The 21021-nt window shown below is 33.1% G+C and overlaps 1 protein-coding gene across 1 annotated transcript in view; it reads left to right on the top strand.

Moving 5' to 3' along the window:
- The first annotated feature begins 5853 nt into the window (after nucleotides 1-5853).
- The window catches only part of LOC124634326 (peroxidase), a 36338-nt gene continuing 21170 nt past the window's right edge, over nucleotides 5854-21021 (top strand). Inside the window, exons 1-2 of the mRNA XM_047169863.1 lie at nucleotides 5854-6217; nucleotides 20708-20866. Coding sequence (XP_047025819.1) covers nucleotides 6204-6217; nucleotides 20708-20866 — 173 coding nt within the window. The 5' untranslated portion in view covers nucleotides 5854-6203. The remainder of the gene's footprint in view (nucleotides 6218-20707; nucleotides 20867-21021) is intronic.

The following is a 21021-nucleotide window of genomic DNA, read 5'->3' as shown; positions in this document are numbered from 1 at the left end:
TAGTACCTACTATATTGAAAAGGTCAATATGAGCACCGTTTTTCTATTCATTTAGTATTTGCTAAGGATAACTTGTCTACGGCTAGCAACAGGCAGGCACGTAAGGGTAAATTTAGATAGGCACTTTATTCTATTGAACAACAAACATTGGATGAAAGAGTTTGATTAGAATATATAAATAAATATCCCTGCAGCAATAATTACTTTTTGCATTAGACATTTTCGCTGGACAGCCGGAACCTATCTCACCTTACGGTGGCTAGCTCCAAACTTTTATTTTTACCTGTTATGTTTTAAAAAGCGTTAATTCCAACCAACAGCTTAATGTTAAAGTTAATAGAGAGACAATATTAACAATTTTGAGAGCCGCGGCATTCTCGTATTCGTGTTCGGTGATTGTGTTTCGTGTCCCGTGGTGACTGAATTATTTCTAGACGCATATAGCAGTGCGTGTTAATGTAAATATTATGGATAAGAATTAATTACAAATTCAAATAATTTTCTTATATAATTTTTGGGTAATTTCAAATCGTAGCATATTTTTTGATATCTGCGTGATTTACAAAAAGTTTTTAACAATTCATACATAGTTAGGATACATTATGTCTCATAGATCAACTTTCGCTATCTTGGATCTGCAAGTCCAGACCACAATAACACCGGCATGGGGTCAAAGACCGCAACAGTCACATGATGGTCACACTGATGTTCTAGAAAAACAACAATCGGATAACAACCTCCTTTACATCATTATATAAGAAGGTGCTATCTTCTCACATAGACAATTATGACCATCCAAAGTCTAAATAAGAATACAAAGCAGAATTTTGTATTTATGAAGAGTTTATACTTTTCATTGATTGGATGATGATATACAGTTTATGTAATATTTGCAAAAACAAATTCTACTTTCACGCAATATAGCTAATTTGATTGATATCGCAACATTTTTGATTAGATCATTTTCAAAAAGATATTAAAAACAAATTATAATGAATTGGTCAATTTTCATACTGCTGTTTAAGATACAAGCTGTTTTAGATCGCTGGTTTTCATTAAATGGATTTAAGTTTATATTATATCAGAGATACCAGATAAGAGCTGCAAACACAATTAAGGAAATAAGCAGGTGTCCTGGTATATGGATATATAGATAACAGTAGTGCGCATTAAAATTCCAAAGATTAGTGTCCAAAATATACAAACACTTTTTTACAAACCGTTCATACTTAAAGTTACAGTAAACACTCTCAATTACTCACAGTTCCAACGCATCCCGCTTAATTACCCGGATAATGCCGACTACAAACTCCGACAGATCACTTTCTAACATCCTCCATCAATACGATATTATCTCACACTTATTGTAACAGAATATCATAACATCCATACAACGTCAGTAATCTGCATACTACATTATACACGTAATAAAGATTAGAGCGAGCGTATGGTGGCGCACGTGATTCCGTGAAAGTCTCAAATTCGCATACATAACAGAGAAATCTATGATGCACACAATTTAGTATACAAATGAATGTGTATCTTCTCATTATTGTTTATTAGTTTAATATTAATAGTAGAATAATTTCGGCTTTTTATCCTTGTGTCAGTTATTCACACGGTAATAAGGCAGATCGGCGGATGAACGTTAGTCATTTCGTAATTGACACAGATAACAGTTTACCGATTATTTTGGCGCAACTGTTAAGGACTCGAGTAGAATAAAAACTGTTTGAACACAGTTGCATCTGTGGTTACGAAAACATCGGGCGTTGCATGCTCGATTCTCGTTGTATAAATAAATCGAGTCACTGATCATTGGTGGCGTAATCGATTCCATGGTTAGAGACAAATTATTCGATCCGCTCACATAACTATCGGTTCATTGTTAACTACTTAATGAGATTATGGATGTGTTGGGAAACTGTGTTCATTGATCCATGTTCAGAGGACTGCCTGGTCAGCAGACGGTCAAGTTACAGAATCCTAAACACGGCATGAAATTAATTCAAATAGGATATAGATTGAAAATGATTACTAACTTTATAGTGCTCGTAATCAAATGTTTGCCAATCTATCGATTTAGTAGTTTATGGCCATTATCGCATTTTTTATTAGCAATGTCGAATACACGATGAATATTTCAGTTAATTATGTAAGGTGGAGTTCTGCTCGTGATTCGGTGGGGTGGTTTTGCAGTCACGACTTTTCAATCAATTAACTTTTTATTGCCTTGCTGAGAATGTTTGTTAAATTGAAAAGTCCAATACTAACGAGTTGCAGGGAAGTATCAATATACATTAATTTTATTGACGTAACACAATTGAAATCTTATTATTATAAATACCAAAAAAAAAACACAAAACTAAAGTTTACTTAGGTACGATACAAATAACAAAGCTCAGCACGTCATAATGTATAGGTATATATATAATGTATGTATAGGTCACACGAAGAATGTACGATTTTAGTTCCTTGGAACAGAAAGACATATGTGGCCTTACTACAAAAACTTTAACCACTGACGTTAAAAAGTTTTTTGTGGTAAGACGGATGTAGTTTAATATTCCTTCTAATAGAAATAGCAGGCTTCTCTGGCACATATATACTTTGTTACACTTCGAAATCTTCACTTTTCAATTCTACAGAATCCAAGCAAAAGTATATACAATCACAGCCATAAATCCCTTCTGGGTAGATACTCGTTAAGATAAACCGCAATGGCTGCGGTTACAAAATATAGACCGTAGGTGTGTTATGTGAAATATGTTCACAGGTAGGTGTAATTTGGTAATTTAGTATAGGAGCTGGCTATTTTGATAAGAAATGTAAAAATGCGAAACTTTACAGAGGTATATCACGAAAAATAAACTTCCAAATTCCAAATGTACAAATATAAATTCAAAATGTTTGTATTTAAATGAGGCTGAAATGAAAAAGTCACAACCTTCAATTCAATTAATTCAAGACGAACAATTTCTTAATTATTGATACAATAACATCAGATGAAAATTAGTAAAGTCTTTGTCATACAAAAAACAGTTGCCGCTATAATAAGTCATGTTGTAAAAGCTTGAAATCATAGAAAATTCAATTAGAATTAAGTAAGCGTATCTGCATACCCGTCATAAAAGTAGGTACAAGATGGTAACTGTGTGACTGTTGGTAGATAATATTACAAATTATGGGTTTTAGTCACGATTCCTTCCATTTGATATAAATCATAGCAACGCAATGGCTTGAGAGCGATCGTATCTTAGGCAGTTTCGTAAAAGTCATATAATTTTCTTTTACGTCAATCTGTTTGCAAGCTTTTCTATTATCAGTAGAAATATTAATGGGATACCAAAAATAAGATTTCTATTAAAACTACTCTTCTTAATATGATTCGATCGTCAGATGGAAAGTTCAATAATTGAGATGCCAAAAAGGAACTTTTTTTTTTCTTCCAAAGTTGCAATCTATCTTGCATACGTTATATAGGTACCGTAGAAATATACCATATAGGTACTCACATTAAATTAGCGTTTAGTTAGAGCGCGTATAACAGCTTCTAACTCGTAATCATTTATACTAATTCACACATCAGTGCTATGCATATTACGGTAACTATCCACTTAAATTCCACAGTCATTTATTTACATACCAACCATGTAAGTGGGCTCTCTTATTAACATCACTTAGGTGAAAATTACTCAATCAACAATATCGGTTTACTTATGCATTTGCTTTTTATTTTTGTGTGTAATAACTCTTGTAGGGTCCAAAACTCCAATGCGGATCAAAATGGGTGTGATGTATTCATTTAAATCAATATATAACAAAAACTGATTGAAAACCAAAACATTGATCGATCGGTCAGGCATTTATTACTTTATATACAACGATACAAAGCGCTTTTGCTGCCCGTAATCACGGCGATCATAGGCGATAGCATATTATTTTTCTGTATTGCAAACTTAACAGTGGATCGATTAGCAGTTCTCTGGATAAATCATAATAAAAGATCCCAATTTAATTGTGTTTCCCAAATTCAAAAGCATATCCTTGAGAAGTCAATTTTGGTAATTATTTAATTCACATGAGAATTCTCAAGTATAAACAGTTGGATCACGTGAAGAGCTTACCTCATCTCTGACGCACCTTTAAATGCCACTATCATAACTTGTCCAAGTTTAAAGATTAGTTTTTGAAAATATTTTTATGTCTTAACTTTATAATTTTTGGCTCCCAACATATTATAAGACACAACGTTCTGTCTGGCTTTAAACTGCATTGTAATACAAAAATGTAAAGGTGTTTAACACTTACCCAGGTTTGTCTGTTCGAAAGAGCCATAGAACATATTGTAGGTTAATACACAATCTTCCGTCAGATTACACCCTTACATGTAGAATTGTAATAAAAATCTATTTGGTTCGGTAATATTATCATTATTTAAAAAAATACTTACATGGTTTCATATATTGAAAGAAACAAATTTTCAATCATCACTGCGAGTGATATTGTGAGCTGGAACTAGTATCCTAATAATTTGAAACATGTTACAAAATTACATGAATTTGGAAATATCGAAATTAATGCTTTATTCAAAATCAAAGAATTCAAGATGCATTTTTGTTGCATTTCTTACGACAAGGTTATTTTAATTTACATAATGCTTTGATAATTATAATAATGTTATGTTCATTAAGCATTTATTTCCTAACATATGTGGGTGGTTTACTGTTAATAACCTCTATTTGTACGTGCTTAAGTATGCACAAAGTCAACGATCATTTACATCTGAATGTGATTAAATGAAATGTAATGTTTACTATCAAACTTGTTAATTAGTTAGATAAATACAATGCATTACTGGTTTTAAGTGACTAACACCCGCGCATGGCTGTATATAGAATCAACATGCTGAGTATAGAAGCTAATCTGTCTGACTTGTAATATGTGATAAAGAAGCAACTGCATTGCTGACTGTTACGGATTTTCTCTTCATAATGGTAACACTAATAGTAACACTTTTAATGCAAAATGGCCATTGAAATGATGAGACCATTGAAACAAGACGAAAATTTCGTTCGGATTCAAAAGTTTAAACAACAGGATTTATCATCATCCTAAAAGATGTATGTATGTAAGAATATATGTGACTTATTTTTGCATTTTCAACATATCTTTAATTAGAAATAAAACACATACCTACACAATACTAAACTTAGCTAAGAAGTTTAAAACTAGTATTAGAAATACAAGTCATCACCCGAGAGTGTAAATTAATGTTAAGCAGTGAATAGAAGCCTGTAATGGTCGCACAAAACGGTAAACTCTGACCATGTTGCATCGGCAGAGATCAAAGTTCAGCGCGCGGTTAAAGCAGTCGTTTAACTGGCTGTTAGTCAAACAATTTACAGTTCAATTCCGACACGTTGGAATTTTTTATAATGTGCTAAAATTGGAAGCTATTGAACAATATATTTTTAGATATAATAAATAAAAAAATATGGTCTGCAGAAATTTCTAGAAATAAAAACAATAACGCATACATACATTCTTTCATTCTCTTAGCATAGGTATTGTAGACATAATAAATACCTAAACATATCAGACTATCCGACTGTGTCCCACACCTTCATAAGTGAATGAACTTAAGAGAAATGTTAAAATCCCAGACAGTTAGAAAGTTACATTAGGTTCACATCTTATTTTATTTCCAATCTAGAATCATAACTTAGTTCCTAGAATATAATTATGTAAACTATGACGAGTCTCAATCGATTACAAATCGAACAACTACAATTGTACTGTCGCAAAAATAGGCCTTAACAAAAAGACATACTATAGGACAATTTTTTTTATCTAACACTAACAGATTCACCGTGAAGTTCCAAGTTATATTTAGCATGTCTTTTAGTATCGAAGTTAGTTTGCAAACGTCCTTCTGAGAGTCGAGGGCGGTTGCAAAGCGCGCGACTTTCATCTGTCGACAGGCTTCGACGCGGCGGTCCGAACGCGAGCCTTCAGTGCCTAACATACCGCACCGACGTAAGCACGTCTACCACAATAGTACCTTATATTATTAATATTTTCACACTGAAAGTTTGAAGTTATGAACATAACTTAAACTGGACTTAGTGCTCGTCTTTGTGCCTAATGGTATATATAAGTGATTTGTGAAGGACTTTTAATTGGACAGTGAGGAGATTCTTATGATGATATCGAGGTACGTTTAATTTTTTTTTTTTATTGTTTTTCAGAAAAAAAAATGAATTTTAATTTTTAGAAATTCAAAGCCTCTTTTTCTCATGACGACAATATTTTAATATTATTTTGGACAATAAAAACGCTCGATTTATTAAGAAAAAGGATGTCACAATAAATATTCCTTTCAGTAAAATATCGTTGAAGTCTTTTGTAAGGAAGTAGATCGTAGCGGCTACGAACGCGCTACGGACAATGGCGTAGCGCGTAATTGTAAAGCTTTTAGCATACTATATCTAATGAATATGCGTAAAGTTGTATACGTGCTTGCGGTTGTTTGAATAGACTGGTACTCAATGGTGATCTTGTTGTGAGGTCAAAGGAATCTTGAGACTGAAGTGGCTTTAAAATATAAATGGTGTACCAATTTTTTTTTTTCAATAAGCCAATAATATTTAGACATCTCAAATAATTTAATTTAATTTGCGAATAAAGTAAGAAATAATCTGACTAGCCTTATCTAGAAGCTACTTAACTCTAGAGTTGTTGCATTGACTTCGAGACCCTAAAAATTCGAATGCAATTTTTTGAACTCCAAAATCAAATTTTTCTTCAACAATAAAATTTAAATAATAACCATATAGCTATATTATAGTTCGGCCATTCAGAGAATGCGTTCCTGACACGTCGCGATTGAACTGACGACGTAACTACATTCATTGATTATTGATATAATAATATTGTTTTAATGCTCCTCAATTGTTAAAACGGTAAACAACCAGCAAAAATATTTTTATCGTAACTGCAACGCCATTGCAAAGTTACGTCGTCAGTTCAATCGCGACGTGTCAGGAACGCATTCTCTGAATGGCCGAACTATAATAACAATTAATATCGACTTTAAAGAATACCATTAATATTTTTGCAAAGTCATTGTTATTTGACCTCGTGGCATAGTTTTAGCAAGAAGGTTCAATATCTTTATGTTCTAACATTAGCAAGTTTGCATACATCTACATAGGCACGCATATATGCAATATTTGCATATATCATACAGCCCACGGTAGGACGAATTAATTTACATGAATTAATTAAGAAATAATTATAATTAGTCATCTTATTAGGTCCTTACATTTTTATCTTAATCTATTCTACATAATTTAAAATTTTCGTCATGCGTTTTTAAGTTATGAAATTGGACAAAAATATTTAAATATTTATAAGTATTAAGACTGTAAATAACAATTTTAATAACACATGTACTTATTTTGACAAAAAACAACAAGATAAATAGATCCTAATTGAAAAACTTACAAAGCAATAAATCCTCATTAGTTATCAATTCAATTTAAAGTGGGCCAACCTTTTTTACCATTTTAAGGCATTATTACTGGCCAGTTACATCCAGTTACTGTTGCCAGCGTGAGGGATCCATATGGCAATATTTCATGAGAACTGTCACTTAATTCAGTGAGGCAGGAGTTAAACAAAATGACGTAATTACAGTGTCCACTCCTGCGCAGCAAAAATTGCAAGTCCTATTAAATTGCTGTTTGATATTTTTTATATTGATTCAATAGTGCAATGTGTGAGCTTAGATTGCTGATAAATGTGGCCTAGTTAACCTCCAAGTTGCGCAACCATAAAACAATCATCAAATGATAACTCCTTTCATCGAAAAATAAAAAAGGACATCTATCTATCTTGATTCCGGTAAAGTTTTCAGTGGATCTGAATACCGACTAATATTCATCGGCATAATGATTTAAAACCACAAACAAACAGTAACACTAAAAGTTTTCAGTGTGCTTTCTTTTTCTTCTCTTAGAGCACACAGAGTTTTTGGCTAGCCTTTCCTTAATGCCAAAATTCCATATATTTCCAAAATTATTAAATACTGTACATGATACCCACAATTTACACACAATAATTTTCTGAACCGTAATTCCAATAGCATAAGATCCAATTTCGTCTTAAGTTCTCACACACGTGTAAGTACGGATAAGCAGGTGAAACCCGCACGTGCGAAAACCAGCTCCATCAATAATGAGATTAGCTTGTACCGTTACTTACTAACTCGTCTTGTGGGCAAGCCATAGACGGTTCTCTATGGGATCTGTGGGTAAACGAAAGTGTTTGACTGGTTAAGGAAAAGATGATTAGCTTAGAGTATGTGTGAATGGTTTAGTCTGTATGATTGGTACACGGATGTTTGTGTATTTTTGAAATAACATCTACTAAATTGGTATGAGTGATGTTACCTGGGATTAAAAGACCTGGTTCTGGATTAATAAGACATCTTTAAGGAAAACGTATTAGTGAAACTAGGATGGCTAATATACCTGGTTCGGGATTCATATGATTCCTTACGAGACAGAGAACGAAATATTTCACCTTCTCAACTTTGTAACAATCTGCGTTGCACCAAAGGTCATACAAGACCATAATAACCACAAAAACAATATACCATCTACATAAAACTACTTCAAGTGAAACTAAAGTCAAAAGAAATTAATCATCCGCCTACCACACTCCTTAGAAAACGAAAGCAACACCTATATGACTCAACAACTAGAACAAAAACAAAAAAGAAACAATTTGAACAACTCCAGTGACACATGACTTAGAGCCATTAATAACAAAAACAATAATCTACATAATAACGGCTATTATAACTGGGCTCTATTATATTTATTAGACAATTTGCTGTGGAGAATCACGCCTAGTTTTTGACGTCATGAAGTTAGGGTAAATACACAAGATTACTTTTAATGCAGCTTAAAATGCGACAAAAATATCACTATAAAGTTTCTGCCGCAGTGACAGTAATACTAATTATATTATTCAACACATTTTTTAATGGTGAATCTGATATTTTACACAGTCTAACCAAGTTAAGTCTCAATCAGCTCGAAAGCAGACTAACCTTAAGACCTAAATTACTAAAGAGATAATATAAGTCCTAAGGGAGAGTCCACTCTTAACATTCTAGAACATGTTGCTTACTAATGTTATCAAAGCGATGCGTCGGCTATAAAAAATCTAAGATGCATTTCTGAAGTTATATTCATAAGGAACAGTAGAGCATTTACAAGAAGATTCTTGTGCACAAGCCTTAACTGTAACTTCGAACTACGTACCACCGAAAGCGAAAGCTAACTCAAGATTTGATAGATAACATTATACTCGTTACGTTTAGTGCCGTATGAGCATTAAGCATTGAGCGTCTGAGTAATGATGCTCGAAAGTGCTCATATATCATACTTGTATTTTATCATAGTGCTTATTTAATACAAGTGACATTTGACCTGCACTTGTTAGTTAGGCTAACGAGAGGTCATGTTTTGGACCTTGAGTGACCTCAGATGTAGGCCTGTCTCCTCGAGTAAGTTTTAGAAGGTTCTATAAATAGTCGCAGTTAATTTATACAAACGCGTTTGATATTGTAATTTTGGTGATTTGTTTATTTATGTGAGGTAATGTTAACTGTATATTTGACTGCATGGAAATCGCCATTACGAACTGAGATAAGTTAATTTAATAGTAGATGGGACAACATGATTTGAAAAGTAAAATTGTATTTCCATTATTTAGAAAAACACCGTAAAATTGTAATAAAATAAAATTTTCTTGACTACCTATTGTATGTATGTCAATGTGATTCCAAATATGCGTTTTTTACGAACATTTTGCATAACAGTTGCCTTCAAGGTTAAGGCCTTATGAAACAGATGCCTATCACATTAATTTTCTTAACGACTTCGTAATTTGTATTCAAACGTTTGAACTGCAATATTTCTTTAGAACTTAGCGCATACCTATAAATTAATATTTTTGTTACTAGTAATAAATTAAAAACGTGGAACACTTATAAATATAAAAACGTGAAACAGATATCTCAGAACAAAGTACCGTTAACCCAAATATCTCAAAAGTGGCCAAGAATAGAATTTGGGTTTGAAGAATTTAATTTATTTGCATTCTATAACAGAAAGACAAAATACTTTCAACAAAAATAACTAAGAAATGCATACCTATTTTCACAGGTTAAGTATCAGATGATGAATGATAAATAAAAATGAACACATTTTTTTTTAAATTACCAACAGAGCATTCAAAACTAAAAATAAATTCAGTTACATTTTACACAAGACAGCTTAGCTAATTTGATGGTGACTTAGAGAATCGTAATAAAAAAAGTAAGCACATAAGTGCATATAAAAGTAAAGTAACAAAGTTCAAGTGTTGTATGATTACTTAGACGTTCGGATGTTTGACCGGTTCACATTCGCAAATCTGTTACTTTCTAATGAACTCATATCTACTATCTAAACATATCTAATCGATAGCAAAATTATGTTTGTTTCTAAACTTAATCTTCAAAATAAGTTCACATTGTAATTATTTCTGAACTTTAACAAACTTGTTTTGTTTTTGATTTTCGATATTTAAAAGACTGAACAATTTATCGATAATTACATTCCTAATCGTTCTCTTATACCTAGATCCTTTTAATTATATCAGCGTCTAGTGAAGGGTGAGGGGTCGATGACGTAAGCCGCGCATCGCACTGACCGTCAACATCGTCGCTTGCGCAACACACGGGAACCGAACCAAAGAGAAAAGTGCGCGATTTATATTCGACTTTTTTCACATTCATGATTCGTGACGTAACAGTCTGCGTCTCCTAACATGAAATATAAGACAAGTTGATACCTATCTTGTTTGCTAACTTATGTAAGGCTTCAGGAAGCGTTTTGTTAGTTTTCTTTCATTTCATTTATTCAGAACAACATTACATTGTGTAGAACATACAACTTACAACTAATAGTTAAAATGATGTTACAATTTAATTCCCTGACACAGTTATAATTGTAAGAAATCTGACACAGAGTACAAACATTTTTCTAACAAAAATGCCTTTAATTCCTTCTTAAATGAATTAGGGCTATAAATTAATAGTTTGAGATTAGTTGGTAGCCTATTAAACAATTCCACTGCTTGGTACCCGGAGCAATGCTTAGCTATATTAAAATTCGGAGCTATCTTGTGCTTGAAGGTTTTCCTTCTTGTACTTTCTCGTATCTTTCTTTCCTCTTGTGATTCAAACTGATGAATATACTTAGCAAAGTGACTTAAGGTAGTTAATATATATAAACTTGGAACTGTTAGTATTTTTAATACTTTAAAGTGTTCTTTGCATGACTCTGTCTGTGCGATCCTAACAATAGTCCTTATGGCACGTTTTTGCAAGACAAACGCTCTCTGGCTGTTATAATTGTAGCTGTTTCCCCAAAGCATGATGCTGTATCTCAAACGAGATTCTACTAGTGCATAGTAAATAGCCTTAAGCTGCTTAAGATCCAAAAAATCTCTAAGGCTCCTGAGTGCATAGCACGCTGATGAAACAGAAGAGTCAACAGCAGTGAGTTCATGTTTCCAATTTAAATTTGCATCTATGATAACTCCTAAAAATTTGGCTTTGTCTACTAATTCGATCTTATCTCCTTGGATCTGTACATCTAAATTATCTCTATTGCGAGTTGTAGTCTTAAATAAAATTATGTTAGTCTTACTAGTGTTTAATATTAACATATTGACTGAAAACCAGTCACTGAGATTTTGGAGGCACTTATTAACAGTTACTGTCAAATTTTTTAAGTCATTTGCAGCAGTTATTATATTTGTGTCATCTGCAAAAACAACAAGTCTAACATCTGGCTGAACATTATGCATATAATTTATTAAGTCATTTGTGAATATAATGAAAAGTATAGGTCCAAGGATTGAGCCTTGGGGTACTCCGCGTTTTATATTTGCAATTTTAGACGTATTCACTACTTCATGATTAGTTTCATCAACACTTTTTATTTCTACATACATTCGTCTATTTTGTAGGTAAGATTTTAAAAGTAGTAAAAACTTTCCTCTGACACCGTAGTGCTCTAGTTTATTAAGTAAAAGATCGTAATCCACTGTATCAAAAGCAGAGCTGAGGTCGATGAATAACCCAGCAACTTTCATTTTGTCATTTAATTTATGAATTATGTCATTTATAAGAGTGTCTATGGCATCAGAGCAACCGACGCCTTTTTGGTAACCGAATTGTCTTAGATTAATTATTTTGTTTACATTTAAATGTGCCATTAGTCTATGTTTAATTAATTTTTCAAACACTTTAGATAAAGTGGGTAATAAAGATATTGGTCGATAGTTTTTCGGCTCAGTCTTTGTACCTTTTTTGAATATTGGAACTACTTTAGCCAGTTTGAATTGGTCTGGAAAGACTGAGTCTTCAAAACATTTATTAAAAAAAATCTGATAAAGGCAAAGCCAAAAACTCTATATTCTCCTTTAGAATAGATATTGGTAAATCGTCAAAGCCGCAAGATGTTTTATTTGCCATTTTATTAATAATATTAGCTATCTCATATGGTGTGGTTGGATGGTACGTTAAATTTTCATCTACTCTGTTTGTCGACTCTAATAGATACGACATTGCTCTTTCTTTATCGATGCTACTTGTTGCTGATTTAAAAACGAAACTATCAACAAAAATATCAGCGACCTGCTGAGGATCAGTTATCAATTCATCGTTAACTTTTAGAAACAAAATCTTACTGCATCTACTCGTTTTCTTCTTTTTTGTACTTTCATTTACTAGTTTCCATGTCTGTTTAGTTATGTTTGTAGCATTATTCAATTTATTTATTATGGCATTTTTCTTGGCTTGCTGAATTACCCTTCTAAAAATTCTTGTATAGTTATTTTTATATGTTATAAGGCTTGCGTTATTTAACGTACCTACACATAGTAGTCTTTTCATTTTACTTGAAACTTTAACCCCAGTGGTAATCCACTTGTTTGTTGTGTCTTTGAATGGATTTATTCTGATATGTTTCTTTCGGTAACAATTATGAAATATTTTATTAAAGCTATTTATAAAACTATTTATTCCTGTTTCAGTCCAAGTTTTATTTTTTATACAGTTTTTGAAAACAACATTATTTTTATAGTTAAACAATCTTTTACTGATTATTACGGTTTGTTCAGACTTTTTAGATTTATTACGGATTTTATCGAGAACTAAGTTACAGAGAAGTGCGCCATGGCCATCTGCCAAACCATTGTGATCAACAACACACTGATTAATTTCATCATCAGAGATGTTTGTGATTATGTTGTCTAAACATGAATGAGCATTGCCCCGAATAAAAGTGGGAGCATTTATTAGGTACCGAAAATTATAACATGTCAAAATACTTAAAAAATCTTCAGATTTCTTACTTCCAACGAGTATGTCAATATTAAAATCACCACATATCATACACTTCTTGTTAATAAAATGTTCCAATATTTTTTCTAAGCTGGTTAGGAAACTATCAAAGTTTTTGTCATAAGGACTTCTGTAGCAGCAACACAGACATAGCCCAGTATCAAGATCTTTAACCCCACATATTTCAAAACTATCTGTGTTATACAATTTTTTAACAAAATCAATATTTTCATATTCTTTATTCGTTCGTGCAAAAATCAGACTACCTCCCCTTTTTTTGTTTGACCTTGTATTGTATGCAGCTAATTTATAGTTGGGGATATTAATCACTTCAGCAGATTGTGCATTTAAAAAATGTTCTGTTATACATAGGTAGTCAACCTGAAAACCTACAATCTCAATGTACAATTCAAGCTCAACTTTTTTATTACTTATCCCACAAACATTTTGATGAAATATATTTAAGCAACTGGTTTCTCTAATACATTTGTCTTCACAGGTTGTATTCGGTAGTAAATTAGGCACGAAAAAAATCACTGTCGTTGATTACCGTACTACAATTGACTTTAGTTTTAGATAAAACTGGATCTAAGTTCATTTTATTGAAATAATATGGAATAGTACCGGGTTTAAACTGACAGTTTTTAGTGTGATTTATTTGCTTAGTATTAAGATTATAGCTATCGTCAAATATTGGCTGTTCAAAAAGGTCCAAATAGTTTTTTAAGTTCCGGAAAATTTTCTCCATACCTGTATTATTAACTTTGCTGGTATACTTAGAAAACATTTCATATGAATATTTTAGTTGCTTATTAGTATCGAAAGTATACACATAATTAAAAACCCTGTTGCTTTCGTAGAATAGTCGATTGAAAGCTTCTATTCTTGAATTAAACAAATTGGTGTCCCATCCTAACTTAAAGGCAGGACAGCAGATCACAATATTTGTATGCAACAACTTTTCAAGTTTACATTTTATATAATCAATAAGGTAAGCATAATTTTTTGAGACAATAAAATCCCTTTCGCCTATAAGAATTATACAAAAGTCGTCCAGAGTGTAATTAGACAGTTTTATCTCTAATGTTGCTAAAAGTTCTATGATACCTGCCTTTGGTATACAGTAATGGCAGATTTTCTTGTTTGGGAATGTATTTTCAGCATGGTGTAATATGTTATTTACATTATTATCGCTTATGATACATAGCTTATTTTGATGCAAGTTATTTACTTTAACAGAGCGTTGTGTCGCCGAGGCTTTCTCATTTGAAGAGGTGTGTACAGGCAATAGCAAAGATTCATCGACTTGCAACACGTTAGCTTCTAAAATGGCATCTTCTGAAAACGACGATTGATTTTTTCCAATCTGTTGAACAGGAATTTGTTCGGTGGTGGCTTGCTTGTTATCGGGAGCCCATTTCTTAGTTTTACTGCGCTTTGGAGTTTTTGTTTTTTGAGGAGCATTTGTAGGAACTTTGTGGACTTCTTGAATTAATTCATTATTTTTTATAGGATTTGAGTTTGCTTGCTTTAAGGTACATATTTCAGAAGATAATAATTCTATTTGTTTGTGAGCGTTTTTTAACTGAGTCTTAAGATTTTGGACTTCCTTTCTAAGAATGTTTAGTTCCTTGTCGTCTTCGTCTTCTGATATTTCTGGCGTATTGTTGGTGGTACCAGCCAATGTTGGGCGGATAAATTCACTACGGCTGTCATTTTGTTCCACGGTTGTTTTAGTACGCCGGAGCGTAATATTCTCTAAGAAATTCATTATTACTTCAACTAAATAACAGCTTCAAAAATATGTCGTCGGCAGGATTTGAACTCGAGGACAGTCGACTCCAATAACTCGCACCTGCACCACGGCGCTATTCGTGCATATGTGTATCTTGACGAATTGAGTGATCTATTGCTTTTCTCAACCATGTAGTTCTCTAGTTGAGTAATAGATGTCGCTGTTATTAGCTTTAATTAGACTTGTGAATTTTTTACTCTAGAAACACTATTTATAACATGGCAGCTTTAGTCGAGAATATTTTTTAGTAGATGGCGCTATTTATAGTTTTGAAGAAAGATTTTTAAATTTGAATAAAAAACGACTTTTTTCCCGGCTGATATTTGAAGATAATCACTTTTTACACAATTAATTAGAAATTTTATTATGTATTGTTCCACTGCACAGATATTATTTAGTTCAAAGTTATATATTTACAGTTTTTATGCATAATTCACTGAAAGCACATAATGTTTTCTTTAACAAAGTATTTTGTCAATAAAGTAAACAGTTCTTTTTAAAAAACAGTTGCTAACATTACATAGTCACTATTACACGATTTGACACAAATTACTCATAGTTTAAACTACTTAGTACTCAGAAAACTATTTTTAAAGATTTTTTTATACGGAGATGATGTTTACTGTGACAGAGGCGCCAGCTTCTCTCTAGTTTTAGATTCTTTACTGTACTGTACCCAATTGATTTTTAATGTCATCTGTGAATTTATTGGTTGGTGTGCTGTGTGATTGCCACTGCCGATTTTAAAGTAATTGTGTAGAAGAATGAACAGAAAAATGTTATTGATTATTTAGTAACAAATATCCTAAAGTTACTTTAAAATCACTTTATGCAAAATATTCAATTATCTCCTCTCCACTGATTAAATTCTTACAACACGGTCGAGCAGACATGTCAAAAAATAAAACCCCCTCAATTTTTCCGAAACATGCGAGTCACGTAACAGTAAACATAAACTTCAATGGAGTATTCTCAAATTGTTTGTTTGTTCTCGAGTTAGCTCGCAAAGCACTCATCATGTCGGTCACGCAAGATGCGCCGGCGCCGCGGTCACTGGGGCAGCCATCTTGCATAATGGCGCCGAGACAAAATAACAAAAATGTTCCGCCTTTTATTGTATTTGGTTCAATGGTTTTTTGTTGCAAAAAACTTTAATGGTGAGAGAATATTTTATCTGTTCATTTTCCATATATGGAACCTTTTTACAAGGCCATCTTAAATATAGGTATCGTACTTATTAATTAAAAAATTGACATTGACAAATCTTATAAAAGAAAGACCGACCTAAATCTAATGTAGAACAAATGCGATTTAAACATCTATGTAATTATAGCTATTAGAATAACATTATACACATGAAGGGCATACAGACAATGGCAACAAACTTGAACACAAACAGACACACATGTAAACAAGCGAATCGTGTGGCAACAACATTAAGAACCCTTTATAAAGCATTCAAATGCGATAAACCACATAATTTGTCAGATGTCACAACTAAAGTACGTAAAATAGAGCAATTATATACGTTAATCAAGTTCGCAGTAAACATTGATCAATATTCGCAGTGAGAGGATTAAGCGATGGCATTTAGTCACGAGGCCGTCGAGTTACCCGAGTCACGAGGGACGTGACAAACGGAAATGGACGCTTTTCACAAATGAGTACACGCCATGGAGAATAAAATGACTAGCGAAGGTGCCTTAGCGGAAAATCACATAAAAAAGTAGCGCGCCATAGTGCGGGTATGCGGACGACGAGAAACGCTACTGCCTCAGCCTTTATACGCCTTCTTTGGACCCGACCAATTTTAATAACAAAATCGTTGACAGATGTCTCAAAGAACCTGAAAGTATTTACTCGTTACTGGATCATTTTGGTCATGCGCACTGTACGAATTTGACCAAGGAGAAGGCGCCCGATTTACCTGCATTATGGCATCTCCATCGTATCTTTCCTTACTCCGTGGTACACGTTTACTTGTCCTGTAATGGCAAACATGGTTATTTTATTACGTACGTAATAGTGTTTACAACGTCCGTTGTAGTTCAAGTTTGCCAATTTGTCGACGGTCTAATTAATATAAAGAGGTTCTGACTCTAAAATGAATTTTAGAGCATGCTTAAGTAGGTTTTATGATGAGTGAGAACTTCAGTTATTTTTAGTTAGTTTTCTTGGTTATATGTTTAAAAACTGCTTTATATAATTAATTTGGCATTTAATTCATAAAACAAAAGCCAACAGTTGTCCTTCTTACAAAGTAGTATCCTTCTTACTAAATGTAGAATTTTTAAAAAGAATACTCGTTACAAAATTCTACGTTTTGTAACAAATATTATTTTTGTAACTGTTGAATATTTTAAACATAATTATTTGAATAACAAATCTGTCGCAATGAAATTATTTATATACGTAATCGGTTCCACGCGAAGTTTTTACGTTGAAGTTCACACCTATATACCTATCTTACTTTTGCTAATAAATCAATCTACAATTTGAAAACACTTTAATTAATCACGTACCTTACCACACTTTACATCTTTAACACTTTACTTGATGCAATACGAATAGATCACTCAAACATACCAATATCAATAAATCAAACACCTTAAAAATATTCAAATGTATTTCCCACGATAACGATTAGCTTTTATCGTTCCAAATTAACATGCAAACACATTACCATTACCAATGAGATGGATCAATTAACACTCAAAGATAAAAATACCATAAAAATCTGTTTCGATAAAACTCAGCCGCAAGGCAGAAAGTCGAAAGAAATAGAAAGTTGTAATTCAAAAACAAAATACCAATATACTTAGTAAAATAATTGGCCAAGTTTGTGTATTACTCCTAATTAAATTAATGGCTATATTACCTCCAGTTTATTCTACGGAAAGTTGGTAATAGTTATGCAATGACGGGTGATTGATTGATAGTTCTCACCAAGAGGTGGCTTATAGGCAAGACAAATGTAGCAGGAACCTCGTTATATGCATGTACTTATGATATATTATGGCAAAGCTGTGAAACTGGTGCATCCAGCTTATAACTTACACAGTTCAGACCAACAGCTAATGCTACATAAAAAAATCTTGACTCTTTCTTGTATTCATTGAAAACTTTGTCAAAAGTTTTTAGTTTATTGTAGTCAAGTTGGCCAAGACGAAAGGATATGACAACTACTGCACCAAAAAAATGTTCCAATTGCTTATTGCACCATTACATTATGTTCAAAAGAATAAATAAAACATTTAACGTAGCTTGTAGTAGTAGTAGTAGTTAGTGTGTAGTTTGCTGTGTACCTCGCATTTTTTCTTGTGTCAATTGAAATGCCATAAAATCATATTTCCAGCCAGCTTTTCAATTGCAGCGCTTATAAATATAGGTAATGTCCACCTCCTTGCAAGAATTCTATTGATATCTATGTCAAGAATGCACTATGCTTTCGTAATTAACCAGCATTTTATTTTGGATAATTACTTTTAACTAGTTCTCGACGTCAGTTAAAAAGTTTGTCTAAGCATGTTAGACTAGACCTATTAATTATTTCAGTATTGCTTCACATGTACATAAACCGTCTTTATTTCGCAATGAACAGCCTAGGATTCAAGCAATGCTCTAGTTAAACTTGCAAAATAAATACATAGATTTTGAAATTCACATTACTTTTGTTACTTTGCCACAGGCGTACGTATTGGATTACTTGCAAAACGCAGTAGGTACTTATCACGGCCTAAAATCTCTCTCAATCATAATGAACTAATAAGCAGTTTAGTGTAATCATTGATGACTTCATCGTAAAAGATCGATCTGAAAGATTGTGAGACATTTTAATTGGAGCCAATCGATTGTTCAGGCATGATCTTCAGTTCGAGAACCAATATAAAATTGAATATTATCGATACTCGATTGAATAGTTTTGAACCAATTGTGCATTGTTATTGTCATAACGCACACAAAGAACCTCACAGATTATTGCATAGCAGCTTTGTGTGTTAAAATACAATTTGGAATAGCCCTAAAACTCCGTGTTACTAAGACAGATGTTGTTATTTAGAGGTGTCAGGCCGGATCATTAGTCACGTCGCGATCGCTTGAACTGCCGGCAGCCGGTACATTGGGTGGTCAGCCGTCGAGCTTTCACTGGCCACGCCGTCTGAGTCGTCTGACACTCAATTACTTTGTAACTATGTAGATACTTAGTTATAGATTTTGTCGTCTACAATATACGAATATGTATTATCAGAGACGTTGATAGACGTCATATTAGTGCCACCACTAAGGCGTCATATATTCCTTGAATCAAGAAAATTTTGCTTGAAGGGTTAAACTGTAATAACATGATAAAACTGAACCAAACCTATAAACAGACTTTGGGCATCTAAATTACCTGTAAATCGGTAGTTTAAGAAACAATGATGAATAGGTTTTAGTTGTTTCTTAATGAAAAACTTTAGAGGCAAGGCACCGCACTGATTAATATTAAACTCTAAAGTAAGTATTCATAATGACCGTCCTAACAGCCAAGGAAATCTTTCATCATAAAGTGTAGATAATTGGAATTTTCCTAATAAATATTTACCGTGGTATTAAGTATGTGTTTCGGTGTTGTAACACATAATCACAAGGACGGTATGTCTAAACATTAGACAGCTCGTTATGATGTTATAATCAATATGCTCTGGTATCATAAGATAACATTTACTTAAGAAGATATAAAAGAGGTCTAAAATTCAATTTAGGAGCCTTGGAGACGAACCTTAATTTCGATTCATGCGAAGTAAATTTTATACACAGAAGAACTAGTGGCAAATAAACATACAGCGTACAGAGATTAAAATATTTTTCAATAATACCATTACATTCAACTTATTTAATGCATGCAAAACTATGCTTAATTGAATGAGTAACAACCATGTAATTAATCTAATTGAATCACATAGAAAAAGTGCGATGCGGTTTTAAACACAGACTCTAAACCGAGTCGGTCTCGGCGACCCAGTTACAGACAACTGCGGCGCCCGGCGCCCGCTTGTAATTGCAATACCTTCTATAAATGGTAAAACGAATCTGTAAGATTCGATTCCCAACTTCATTCAATTACGTTACCCAAAAAAAGATGATTTATACTTACAAATAAAATCGATTTTCCTTTCAATTGGTATGCAGCGCAGAATTGAAAACGAAAACGAAATCTATCTTGGATGGCACTGCAAAAAATTTGAAAATTTTTCAGTCAGTCACAAACTTGAAAATTAAAATATTTAATTCTTCTTTCATATTGAATATGTTTGGATATAATTATTTATGCTTCACTTTAGTTTCTAGTTCGATAATCATCTGAGTATCGAATTATTTAGCACCAACCAGCAGACACAACCAACCTTGTTGAATCTCATTTCTTCTGTAAAATCTAACCACATTATTCCTCTTTCCAGGATATTTCTAGCAGCGCTATGCTGCACCTACGCCGCGGCGCTGTCGCCGCTGGCGCCCCCACACGCGGTGGGTGACAGCGGGGACTGTGCCCTCTATCTCAACGGGCCCGGCCGCACGTCAGCCTACGACTACAGCATCAACCTACTCAAGGGCAATTTGTAAGTACTGCTGTACTATAAAAATATCACTTTTGACGAAATATTGGATTTCTATTCCAACATGAAATCATGGCGATTTTCCCTCGACCCTCGAAGGGCACAGCATCTTACCTAGGCCATGGAAATGTGGTCTACTTAAACGGTATCAAATTTAG

Source organism: Helicoverpa zea, chromosome 11, assembly GCF_022581195.2.
Source record: "Helicoverpa zea isolate HzStark_Cry1AcR chromosome 11, ilHelZeax1.1, whole genome shotgun sequence".
Taxonomy (NCBI): domain Eukaryota; kingdom Metazoa; phylum Arthropoda; class Insecta; order Lepidoptera; family Noctuidae; genus Helicoverpa; species Helicoverpa zea.
This window is presented reverse-complemented; position numbering and strand designations above follow the sequence as displayed.